Source organism: Acartia tonsa, chromosome 6 (genome assembly GCF_053477335.1).
Source record: "Acartia tonsa isolate MP-2025a chromosome 6, ASM5347733v1, whole genome shotgun sequence".
Taxonomy (NCBI): Eukaryota; Metazoa; Arthropoda; class Copepoda; order Calanoida; family Acartiidae; genus Acartia; species Acartia tonsa.
The window spans coordinates 1,711,663-1,724,627 of record NC_137265.1 but is presented as its reverse complement, the minus strand read 5'-3'; the positions used below and the strand labels follow the sequence as shown (position 1 = coordinate 1,724,627).

General features: G+C 30.2%; 1 protein-coding gene across 1 annotated transcript in view; it reads left to right on the top strand.

The window, feature by feature from the left end:
• The first annotated feature begins 2,356 nt into the window (after positions 1 to 2,356).
• LOC145321464 (cohesin subunit SA-1-like) overlaps positions 2,357 to 12,965 on the top strand; it is a 30,729-nt gene continuing 20,120 nt past the window's right edge. The window contains exon 1 of the mRNA XM_080162885.1: positions 2,357 to 2,418. Within this exon, the coding sequence (XP_080019011.1) occupies positions 2,357 to 2,418 (62 nt within the window). The remainder of the gene's footprint in view (positions 2,419 to 12,965) is intronic.

Genomic DNA, 12,965 nt, shown 5'->3' with positions numbered 1-12,965 from the left:
GTCCTATTTCCATACTTCCAGCCCTCTCTAAATTACTTGAGAAAATTGTTGCTTTTCAAATGATTAGATATCTTGAGGGAAACAAAATGTTATATCAACATCAATATGGCTTCAGAAGGTCAAGAGATACACAACAACCACTGATACATTTAATCAACAAAGTTTATGACGGACTGAATGAGCCCCAATCAGAATACAGTGCCTGTGTGTTTCTTGACCTTAAAAAGGCATTTGACACGTGTGATATACCAATTTTACTATCCAAACTAAAACACTATGGTTTTAAAGGTGTATCTGCAAAATGGTTTGAAAATTATCTAACTAATAGAAAACAGTATGTTGAAATAAATGGTGTAAAGTCCGAAGAAAAAGTATTAACCCATGGAGTACCACAGGGCTCTGTCATTGGACCAATTTTGTTCTTGTTGTATATAAACGACCTTCCAAATTCAACAACCTTATTTTGTAGCCTTTTTGCAGATGACACAATCTTTTGTAAAACCTCAAGTAATTTGAAACCATAAAAACATCATTAAATGAAGAATTAGATAAGGCATCAGTATGGTTTAGGGCAAATAAACTTTCTTTAAATGTATCTAAAACAAAATACATGGTCTTCAGACTTAGCAGTATGCAACCTGTCAATAATAACTTTAGAATCTTCATTAATGGGGAGGAAGTTGAGAGAATCAGCAATGAAAATGAAACAAAGTCTTTTAAATTTGTTGGGGTACATCTTGATGAATTTCTCAATTGGAATGAGCATACAAAAATGGTAAAAAACAAAGTTTCTAGTTCTCTATATGCATTAAATCAAATAAAAAATGTTCTCCCATCAAAAACTTTGAAAACGATTTATTCCTCAATGATTTTGCCTCACTTAAATTATTCTAATATCACATGGGGTCTCTCTAAAAGTAAAGATATTGATCAAATAAGAAAACACCAAAAAAGGGCAATAAGGATTATTGTAGGTGCTAATTATAATGCACACACTGAAATTTTGTTTGGACAATCTAAAATCTTAAAATTTGATGATTTGGTAAATTTAAACATTTTAAATTTTATAAGTAAATTTTTTCATAAGAAACTCCCAGAAAGCTTTGATAACATGTTTAAAGTTCTTTCTTCTCAGAGATCAAAAAAGTTACTGATAAGTATACCTAAAACAAAACATCTTGAATATTTTCCAGCAGTGTCATTTCCAAAACTTTGGAATAACTTAAGAAATGAAATAAGGCTTTCAGACTCTGTAAAGAAATCATTGTCCATGATTAAAAAAGATTATTTTTTAAATTATAAATCATTTCATTGCAACAAAAGAAAATGCTTTTCCTGTAAGAAATAAAATCTGTACCAACTTCTGTAACTGTAAATAGTTATTTAGTCAACCCACTTAATTATTGATCTATTAAATTTGTGTAAATATCTTTATATAATAAATAATTTTTGTAATTCTCGCTATAAATAAAATAATAAATGAAATCAATTAAAGGGGTAAATTTACGGCCTACTCCAAGGCTTAATTACTCCTTGCTATGCAATTTTTAAAATATGATTTTATATGTATATTTAATAATTTAAATGTATTGCATTAGTTAATAAATTCTATTCTATTCTAACTAGCAACAGCTGTAGTTAGAACGTGATGTAAAAATTTTGAATCATCAGATCTTTACTTTTTATATTTCAGTTCATTTTTCACGACTTTACGAGTGGATTTTTGGTAATTTAGCTTCTCTTAAACTTTGTCATCTTGGGAAAGTAATCATTGATGGAATATTATTTCCAGTATGGATTCGAAACCGATTTATGTCCTCTGCATTAGAACTGGTTCTTAGCCATACATAGCATCGGATTACAAACAATTTTCCATGGTTATTTAAATAAAAAAATATGGAATTAAAACTAATTAAACTGATAAATAATTTTTAGATGATTATTATATTTTTAGTAGCAAAGCAAATCTATAAATCGAAATGCCCGCAGGTGGGAGGGGTAGTTTTTACGATGCTCAACATGTGTGGAGGGTGGTGGCTAACCCTACCGACATCTTCCATGCGGTGCTATAACCCTTTGGGTTTACCAAGTATCCAATATAACCGTAACTTACCTAAAGCAACAAAACTACCAAATAACCCCCCCCCCCCTCCATTACTTTAAAACCTTTAATACAAGAGGGGTGAGTTTTACTTTTTAAAAATTTTGTAAGGTTTCTTATTTTAAAAGTGAAAGTTTTATTTAAGGCAAAACGTTAAATCAAAGACTTTTACTTTCAGGTTTTAACTTACAAAAAGCAATAGACATATTAAGATACAGATTATTTCTTTCTTAACATGGGTATTATTTTTATGGAATGGATAACAGGCCCCACAAACGGAGACGAAGAAAGTCACTCAATGACGTCATAAAGATAAGGTATGACGAGAGGATAAGTGGGAAAGAAAACCCCTAAAAAAGAGATGGATAATCCCTCGTTTTGCTGATTTTTTGAGGGACTATCTTTGTCTTCCCCACAAACAAATAGACATAAAACAAATTTTTTTCAAATTCGTGATGAAAAACTGTGTTAAGAGATCTGTTGAGGTACGACAAAAATGGAAGAGGTTAATACAAAAGGCACAACTGTCTTTCTATTAATGAAATATTCCTACGGCCATATTCTAATGTACATCTGCCAAATAAGAATAATCAATCTAGTTAGATACATAATTTTCCAACCTGAAAAGCAACCTACCCTGATTTTAAAATTTTAATCTTTAAATAAAAGAAATTACGCCTTAAATGTTTTACTTGTCTTTACTCCAGGAATAAAAGATAGATAAAGGAGGTAGTATGGCATTATTCCTTTACTGTGTCCCTAGAGGCCTCTAGGAGAACCTAAAGCCTTTTTTTATTTTAGTTCAAAAAAGATTCCAACCGAAATATTTATAAACTTTCCTTGGACCTATGGAAAGCTACATTGTCAATGAGAACCATATCGGTTCAACGGATAGCAAGATCCTTCGGTACAAGCACACATAGATCCAGTTATTTTTATGTAAGAATTAGGACACAATTACGGTTTTCTTTCATGGAAAGGTTTGGGAAGGTTTTAATCCTTACAATAAAGTAACAGGATGTGTGTCTGTCTGTGTGGCTGTTTGTCTGTGTGATTGTCTGTACCGAAGGATCTCCTTAACCGCTGAACCGATCGGGTCCTCCTTAAAAGGGTAGCTTCTCATAGGTTCTGGGAAGGTTTATAACTATTTTGGGGGAAGGTTTCACCACCATCCCAAGAAAAATCGTCTCTAGAAAAAATACCCCCCCCCCCTAAAAAATTTTTTTTAAATTTATTTTTTCTAATATGAAATTAAAAAAGGGAGGCTAGTGAACTTTCAACTCTATAAACCAACCAAAATCCCCAAAGTTGTTAAGCCAACGAATAAGAAAACGGTATTGTAAAACTTTTGGGACTAGTGTAATTAACAGCTCATTTGGCTTTCTAAAGCCACCTGGTTTAACAATAACTCTTTTTTCTCCATAATATTCTATTCCTTTTTCCCTGATTAATCTAAGTTGAAATGGGATAATAAAATATTAATGCTTAACACAAAAAAAAGAGATTAATTTTATTGATCTGTGATTTTTACCAGGGCTACCAGGGAGGGAGGGGACATTGGACTGTAAATTACACTGGTACTCAAAGTTTTATTTTCACATTATCTTATTCGTTGGCTTCAAATTTTGTGTACTCTAATCGATTTTGGACTGGTTAATTTCAAACTAGTATTGTAATCAAACTAATCATGGGTTAATTTTGTTTATTGTTATTAAGGATTTGCATAAATTTCTCGTCTATTGTCTTATCCCTCAAGTTCCCTGAGGGTCGCTACACAATTAGCCCTGGTTAGCCTGAATTAAATTTATCTTAAATGAAAGTTGTAAGTATTAATATCTTTGTAATTTGACAAGGTTATGAGAAAACTTATCTTAAAATTGCATTTATTTAAAAAATCATATGTAAGAAAAAAAATACTAAATATTTAAAATTAATTTTAATTCACTTATAAAATAAAGTTTTAAATGTATATATTATAATTTCTAAATCCCTCAAAAACAAAGAATTTTGTAGAGAAGAAACAAAATGCAACAATACGTACTGGTGTTATCTATAGATTATCTGTGCTACGCAAAAATCTAAGTGAAGGTATAATTGCGTAATGCATATATTTTCAAGTTTTTCCAAGAAAAAGTTGGCTAAATTCAATATTTTGCATTTGTTGAATTTAATACCCCCTCAAATTTTTAGTTAAAACAAGGAAGATTTCGTCCATTTTTAACGAAGCTGTTTGAAGTAATAAGCCTAAACAAACATTTGCTTTGATGTTGAGGGATATAAAGTATATTCATGTGTTTAAATTAGAGATAGCGAGAGAGAATGGCGGTGAGGGTAAGAGGACAAGAGAGAGAGAGACAGAAGGTGGACAAACAGAAAGAGAAAGGACTGAGAACTAAATACAAAGCAGTATTACAGACAGAGAGATAAAAACTTTTATATAGTCACTACTAAACTTTGTAGGGCTCCTTTAGTAAGAATATAGATTGCTATAGGCTTATAAATCTTTATGTGTACTAAGGGTTCTTCAAACGGTTCTTCAGGGTAATATACTAGTAATAGAAGGAAATTGTACCAAAATTAAAGAGACATAAATCGTAGTTTACCTATTTGTACATAAAAATTCCTATATAGCCTAGATTACAATTTACCACTGAACCTTCCCCAAACAAAATATACACCTTTTTCCTAATGATGATAAACAAAAAAAAACCTCTGTTGACTAAAACTATTGGTTACAAATTTTGGCCGCTGTTAATTTTAAATTTAATGAATAATAAATCTTTGAATCAACAAATGAGATGTTATAAAACTTTGTGTGTTAAATAACTGCATGTTCACAGGGCGACTTTCAATTGGGTCTTAAAATATAAGCCAATAGAGTCAGAAATATTAGACGAAGACCAAACTGCATTACTTTTGCACCACTTTTGACGTCATATTCTCTATCTCTTTTTTAAGGGTTTTCTTTTCCACTTCTCCTCTCATCTTTCTCATTTTATGACGTCACAGGAATCAAAAGTGACACAAAAGTAATGCAGATTGGTCTTCGTCGAAATATTAACTCAACCAAGTCACTACAAAAGAGCAGAAAGCAATTTTTTAGCAGACGAAAAAAGGTCCCCACCACTGGAACCAGGTAGCTGTCTTATACATTTATTTTTTTGTATTATACCTAAATTTTTTCTATTTGTACTTAGACAGACTTAACTGTACATAATTCTTGCATATATTTGTAAAGTGTTTTTGTCACAATCTAAAGCTGGCTCTATTTTTGTAAAACTGAAGCGTATGTTTTGATTTGATAATATGCACCCTAACATGACCTATACCTGCTTTTAAACAAGATTATCTATTTTTAATACTGAGGCTTTTCTATAACACGGTCGGTCAGTCTGTCCGTTTGTACGCCTGTAACTTTTTCCGTTAATTTAGACATTTTATAATTGTCCTATCAATTTTAGACCTTACATGATGATTCCTCAAAGAGTTTTTCAAATAGTAAGTTTTATTTCAGTCCTAACCCCCCAAAAAGGTAGCAGGATGTTAATGAGACTTTCTTTCTGTCTATTTATACCAAAGGATCTCTCACTATTAGCTGAACTGATATGGTTCTCCTTTACAATGTACCATCCATCTCACAGGTCCTGGACAGGTTTTTAGATATTTTAGTGGATTGAACCACCATTCTCCGAAGAGAAATCGCCATGAGAATAAAATGACCCCATCTTTTTAAAAATAGAATTGAATATTGGAGTTCGATCCCCCCTTAATCTCAAGTGCCAATATAGGCTTTTAGAAGCATACCCGCTAGGTTGTCATAAATGAACTATGATATGAACCGTAAATAAGGCCAGATGACAAAAAAGCACCAGTTAATCTCAAAGAGAAATACTGACTCAATTGAGATTTTTCTGTAAATAAAAAAATTAAATACAATATGCTTCCTTTAAGAGCAATCTTTAATAATTTTTGCCAGTGATTTAAAAGGATAAGAAAATGACCGATAGGTTAATGTGCATCCCCAATGATGATTAAAAAAACTACATTTTCTGTAGATTACAATTAGTCATTGGAACTATTAAACACTAAACATAAAGATACAACCAATCAAAATTTAATAAAAGTCCATTTAGTCGATGAGACAAAACTTTATAAAACTTTAGGAACTAGTGTAATAAACATGTCTAATGACCCCTCCCCTCCCTCCATGTAATTTTCTATAGCAATATATCACCACAAATGAATCATTATTTTAACCTAAAATGTCATAGGGTTAATAAGTACAAATAAATATTACGTTTTCGTTTCTTTGTATACACTATTTCAATTGATTTATTATTACTTGGATCTTACACCAAATTATCAGTTAAACTTGTAGCTGGCTAAATTAAAGCCCTCCCCCCCCCCCAATATCAACCGCCAATCCCATCCACTCCACTCCTACTGAATGAACGAACTGACCAATAAGTGATGTGTCCATGTTAGCAACATAAATTGACGAAAATTTTCATCCTGTCATAATATCCACGTATATTCTATATCCATTTCACTATTTCAGTATCACAGGCCCGTTGGTAGCTACTCTTAGTAAAGAATGTCTTTAAAACAGAAAAATAAACTATATGGAGACTAAAAAGGTAAAAAATTCCAGTATGACTTCGAACCTAATTAATATCCGCTGGATTAGAACCGGTTCTAAACTTATAATCAAAAAATTACATTAATTTCCGCGGAAATCTGTCTATAATATGGAACCCGGTATTAGTGTCTTAGAAATTATCTTAGTGACGTAAAAAAAATAGGATGTGTCGATACTACTAGGATTTTTAAGAATTGTTAATATAGGCCTGAAATCAAGATTTTTTGTGCTTTTAAAAAATATTAAAAATATTTCTAAAAATTCTACATTATTTTTGCTCACTTTTAAAAAACAAAATCAACTTTTTTTTATTTTTTTTTATAAAATTATCTTTCAAAATTGAAATAAGATCTATCAGCTGATATTGTACTTCTTACATAACTCAAGAGTTGACTTACAATGTGTAAATATTTTATAGATTATTTAGCAAAATAATAAAAAAAACCTATATGTAATTTCGTGATTAATAATTGGCTTAATCTTACATTAAACATTGAATGATTTTAAATAATTTTCAAATATTTGCTTTTATAATTATACTTATTGTATAAACCCCTCATAAGTTAGCGCAAAATGCTATATATTTTATCACATATGAGCTATTTTTTAAGCCAGCTTTTTAGTCAAAATTTCAAACCAATAACAATTAAATAAAAAGATATTAGGTTAAAACTATATATAAACGAGAGTAAAGAAATAAGATATTGCTATCAACAACAACAAAAAAGGGTTTTGTCTAGTTTTTGGTAAAAATAACGCATATTTATCATTTTAAATTAAAGCTATCTTTTCAAGATTACATCTATAAATTCGTCTGTATTTTATAACTTATACCTGTTACCATGAAAAATCAATTGATTTTCCATAATAATTTTATTTCTATATTAAATTTAGAGACAGCTAATTTTTCTTTAAATATAATGAGATGTTTATCAGAAATTTTTAATTAAGCATAATAATGTATATATAAAAAAGACAATTACGAATAAAAACAAAACAATCAATTATTAGATTATTTATATCAATAAATTTAACGGAATTTGAACGTAATTGTTAAAAAAGCTAGCTTAAACAGTTTCGCCATTAAAAAATAACCTTCTTTATGAATGGTACATTCTAACAAGGGTAATGATATCCAGTAGAGCAACATATTTAACAAATATGTCTTTAAATAATCAGTCTATTTAAAAAATATCTTTTTAAAATGCATAAGTTATATTACCTCTCACAAGATTGTTTAGTCCTTTGACACTGTACATAATTATTATTTGATTGATCTATCCTTAATTTTTATTCATATTCAATTTTATTGTTTGTATATAAATATTTAATACCTGTATTATAATACGGTTATTATTTTTTTTGCTATGTTTTTATAAAATAAATATATAAGCAAATGTTACCAATTCTTATAATTATCTGGAATTGAAAAGAATTACTTTCATTCGGTTGCTAAAAAGAGGAGAAAAAGAAATGTATTGAGTCAGATAGTAGCCTTAACCTGTACAGCTTTACATTTATTTCATAGATAAATTGAAATTGAAATTAGATAAAATTATTAATTGATTTTAGATTATTAAACAAGACATGTTAGAATTATCCTATCAATTTCAAACTCTTCATGATGATTCCTATGACAGTTAGGTATAATTTAGAAAGCAACTCTATCATTGTTAACAGAAAGTCAGTACGTCCATTTAAAACATGCTTTGTGTGTTTTTTGGCTGCTATTGAAGAAAGACAACTGAAATTTTAAGTGAAAAGGTCTTTTAAGAGGTGTTTTAATGTATTTTTTTTACAGTAGCTTTTGATGGATTATTTTAGGTTAGGTTAGGTGATTGCCCTGCAGGGTTAGAAAAATGGCCCCGCATGGATAGAGCCCCCCCCCCCCCCCCGCAGTGGCTAGAAATAGGATAAAATCTACTGTGAAAATACCAAGAAACAAACGTCCCTTAAGAGGCATTGTCATGAAAGGGACTATACCCAAGATATATGTGCATCTACTTAACGACTTCCAAAATTTGAGGGTGCCCTCAAGTAATCACCCCTTCCCCCCCCCCTGCATCTACTCTATACATTATTTTGTCTGTCTGACTGTCGGTCATGCTTAAAAAACCTTATTGTTGGAGAAATGTTATTTTCTCAACTGCTTTTTTAGATAGCCAGCTGTAAGTTTTAGTCAAGATACCTTATATTTATACAGATCTGCTCCATATATTTATTGTCTGTCTGTCTGACAGATATACTTAAAAGGACAATTTAGTTTTAAAAGAAAAAAATTTAAAAAATGTTGGTGGTTTTTTTTCTAAGCGCGTGAGGGTGCAGGTACCCTATCCTAAAATAGTTAAAAACCTTCCCATGACCTATGATCTATGTCCCTGCAAAGGAGAAGCATATTAGTTAGGAAGATCCTTCCATATAAATAGACACACACACACAAACATTCTTTTACTTTGATATAAGGATTAGCATTTTGTTACTGTATCCTATTACTAGCGGCTACGCCTTAGAGGCCTCTTGGGGCACTTGAGGAGGAGAGAGTCCAATTTAATAAACCAATTTATTTTTCTAGATTTTAAAATTATAAATTAGTAAGCTAAGCTTTTTTTGACTGTAGCAACGGATCTTGTTAACCGCTGAACCTAAAGGGTTCTTCTTTACAGTGAAGCTTATTATAGGTATAGAGAAGTTTATAACTATTTAGGAAGAGGGCTCTCCACTCTCCAAAAAAAATAACACCTAGAAAAAAAGTACCATCTCCGCAATTTTACTTCTTTGTTTTAAAACTTAAATTGAAAATTGGAAGAATGAACTTTCCCCCTTACCACCCTAAAAGCTTCTAGTGATGTTACTGCTAGTGATAATATATTATAGTTTATATCAACATAATATGCGGATTTTAAGAAAAATTTAATCAAATATGCGGACTTTTTTCAACCTTTTTTTTGACAACATTTATTAGACATATTAGAATTATACTATTGATTTCAAATTTTGCACGGAAGTATGTCCTTTTACTGTATGCTATATTTACGCAATTTTGCAACAAATTTATGTGCAATTTCATTTAGACTTCAAAATTAATATTCTGCTTATTAAGTTCTGACACTCTAGCTATTGTGCGTTTGTTCTACCTTCTGATTTTTGTGCTTCGTTTTTATGGATGTTGTCATCCTTGTCTAGAAAATACAAATTAATTAATCTATGGTAGAAAGTACAGAGAGTATAAATTATTTCCTACATTTTCTTTATCAATTATCAATCACCTCTATTATCCATCTCTTTTTTAGGGGTTACCTTTCCCACCTCCCCTCTAATCCCTCGTTTTTAGTTACGTCATTAAGATAATTTCTAAGACACTAATACCGGGTTCTCATATAATATGTGATAAATAACTAATACTGTTTTTCTACATTTTAGTACAAGGTAAACGTTTCATCGTTAAATAAGTTTTTAAAGGTATTGATCCATCTCAACCCAATTAAAATAATAGGTGATTTGAACGGAGAATGAAAAGAAACAGTTTTTTTCAGAGAATATATCATTTAAATAAATATCTGCATTCAAACTATATTGATTTTTACAGATTTTTTACTCTTTAAACTAATTTTGCAAGGGATGTAGGTGACATTGGGCTGTTTCTTACACTAGTCCCCAACGTTTACACTAACAATTTCTTTTATTTTTGGCTTTTTGGCTTTGGGGACATGGATTTGATTGGTTGGTTCACTAAGTGGAGTGTCCAAACGTTAACCACAGAAGTGGTAATTTTGGGGATGTACATCAATTTATCGGCCATTGTCTTATCCCTTTATATCTCTGTAATTTTGCCCTTCTCATAATCTGCATAAGTGTTAAGAAGAGGGTCATAATGGGGAAGGGAGTCACCCCCCCCCCCCTCACCCATTATAAGAAAATTTAATGGCACGTGCACATACCATGGCATTAGTATGAATTGAGCAAAAAATCCCCCCCTCACCTCAGTGGTGTGCAATCATATTCACGAAAATATCATGTTAGAAATAAGATATTTCTGCAAATATCGAAGATCTTTATAATGTCTATAAAAAATGATGTCACATAAAGAAAATGGCCAATGTTAGGCCATTACACAGACTAAATTACCAATGACAGGCCAGTATACAGTCTTCGTTTAAAAAATACTGAAAAACACGATTTATGTGGAAATGAGTGAACACCCCTTTTCAAAATCTTACTTTTGAATATCTCATAATTTACGCTAAATTATACCTTGCAAAACAGCTAAATATCATAATATTAAGATAGCTAAGAAAAGTGTTTTTAGGTTCTTGAACAACCAACGAGATAATTTAGTTATATATTGAGAGATATTTACATAAAAAATATGTTAAATAATTACCATTGTTAATCTATAAAACTTTATTATGAAACAAAATTTTAACGCAAAGTTAGAAATTTAACTGCAAGTAATCTTATTAATATGATAAGAGTTATTTATCGCACCGTATTATAGACAGCTTTCCACGGATATTTTAATGAAAAATTATAAGATCAAAACCAGTTTTGTTAGATGTGAGAGGCCGAAGGCCCGGGCTAACGAAACTGGTATAATTTTTATTTTAATATGTGTAGAAAATTGTCTGTAATACGATGCTTAACATGATTTTTCAGTGATTCTGAGAAGCTTTTCTAATCCAGCGGATATTAATCGGTTTCAAAGCCACACTGGAAAAACAAATCTTGTTAGTTATTAGCCTTTGCTAAAAAAAGTTAAATTGCTGTTTTACAGTTTATCTGTACGCAGAAGTATTTTTATAACAAAAAGTTGAGAAATCATTTATTTATGTATTCATCTGATTAGATACACTGCAGGTGGCTGCATACTCTATCTATCTATCTATTTATCTATCTATCTATCTATCTATCTATCTATCTATCTATCTATCTTTCTATCTATCTATCTATCTATCTATCTATCTATCTATCTATCTATCTATCTATCTATCTATCTATCTATCTATCTATCTATCTATCTATCTATCTATCTATCTATCTATCTATCTATCTATCTATCTATCTATCTATCTATCTATCTATCTATCTATCTATCTATCTATCTATCCATCTATCTATATATCTATCTATCTATCTATCTATCTATCTATCTATCTATCTATCTATCTATCTATCTATCTATCTATCTATCTATCTATCTATCTATCTATCTATCTATCGATCTACCTATCTACCTATCTATCTATCTATCTATCTATCTATATATCTATCTATCTATCTATCTATCTATCTATCTATCTATCTATCTATCTATCTATCTATCTATCTATCTATCTATCTATCTATCTATCTATCTATCTATCTATCTATCTATCTATTCATCTATCTATCTATCTATCTATTCATCTATCTATCTATCTATCTATCTATCTATCTATATATCTATCTATCTATCTATCTATCTATCTATCTATCTATCTATCTATCTATCTATCTATCTATCTATCTATCTATCTATCTATCTATCTATCTATCTATCTATCTATCTATCTATCTATCTATCTATCTATCTATCTATCTATCTATCTATCTATCTATCTATCTATCTATCTATCTATCTATCTATCTATCTATCTATCTATCTATCTATCTATCTATCTATCTATCTATCTATCTATCTATATATCTATCTATCTATCTATCTATCTATCTATCTATCTATCTATCTATCTATCTATCTATCTATCTATCTATCTATCTATCTATCTATCTATCTATCTATCTATCTATCTATCTATCTATCTATCTATCTATCTATCTATCTATCTATCTATCTATCTATCTATCTATTTATTTATCTTTCTATCTATCTATCTATCTCCTAGCCCTTAATAACTCATTTTGTGGGTATTTGTTGTAGAAAGGGCAATTTATAATAATTAGAATAGACGTTGTTTTTTTTCTACTGCTATGAAATAAATATACTGACGGCTGATTTTATTGGTAAAGATTCTCTATACTAATGAGCATTAAGTAAAAAAATTATTCGGCCCTTTGGTGAATCAGTTATGCTACAAAAGTGTACATCTCCTCTCTAATTATGGATGTTATGATGTTTATTTTAAACTTTTGAACACTGCCTTAATTGTAAAAAGCATTGCTCAAAACAAGGAACCTCTGAAACGTCATGTAAACGAACGTTAGCTCTTGTAGAGTGTCAGAACTGAA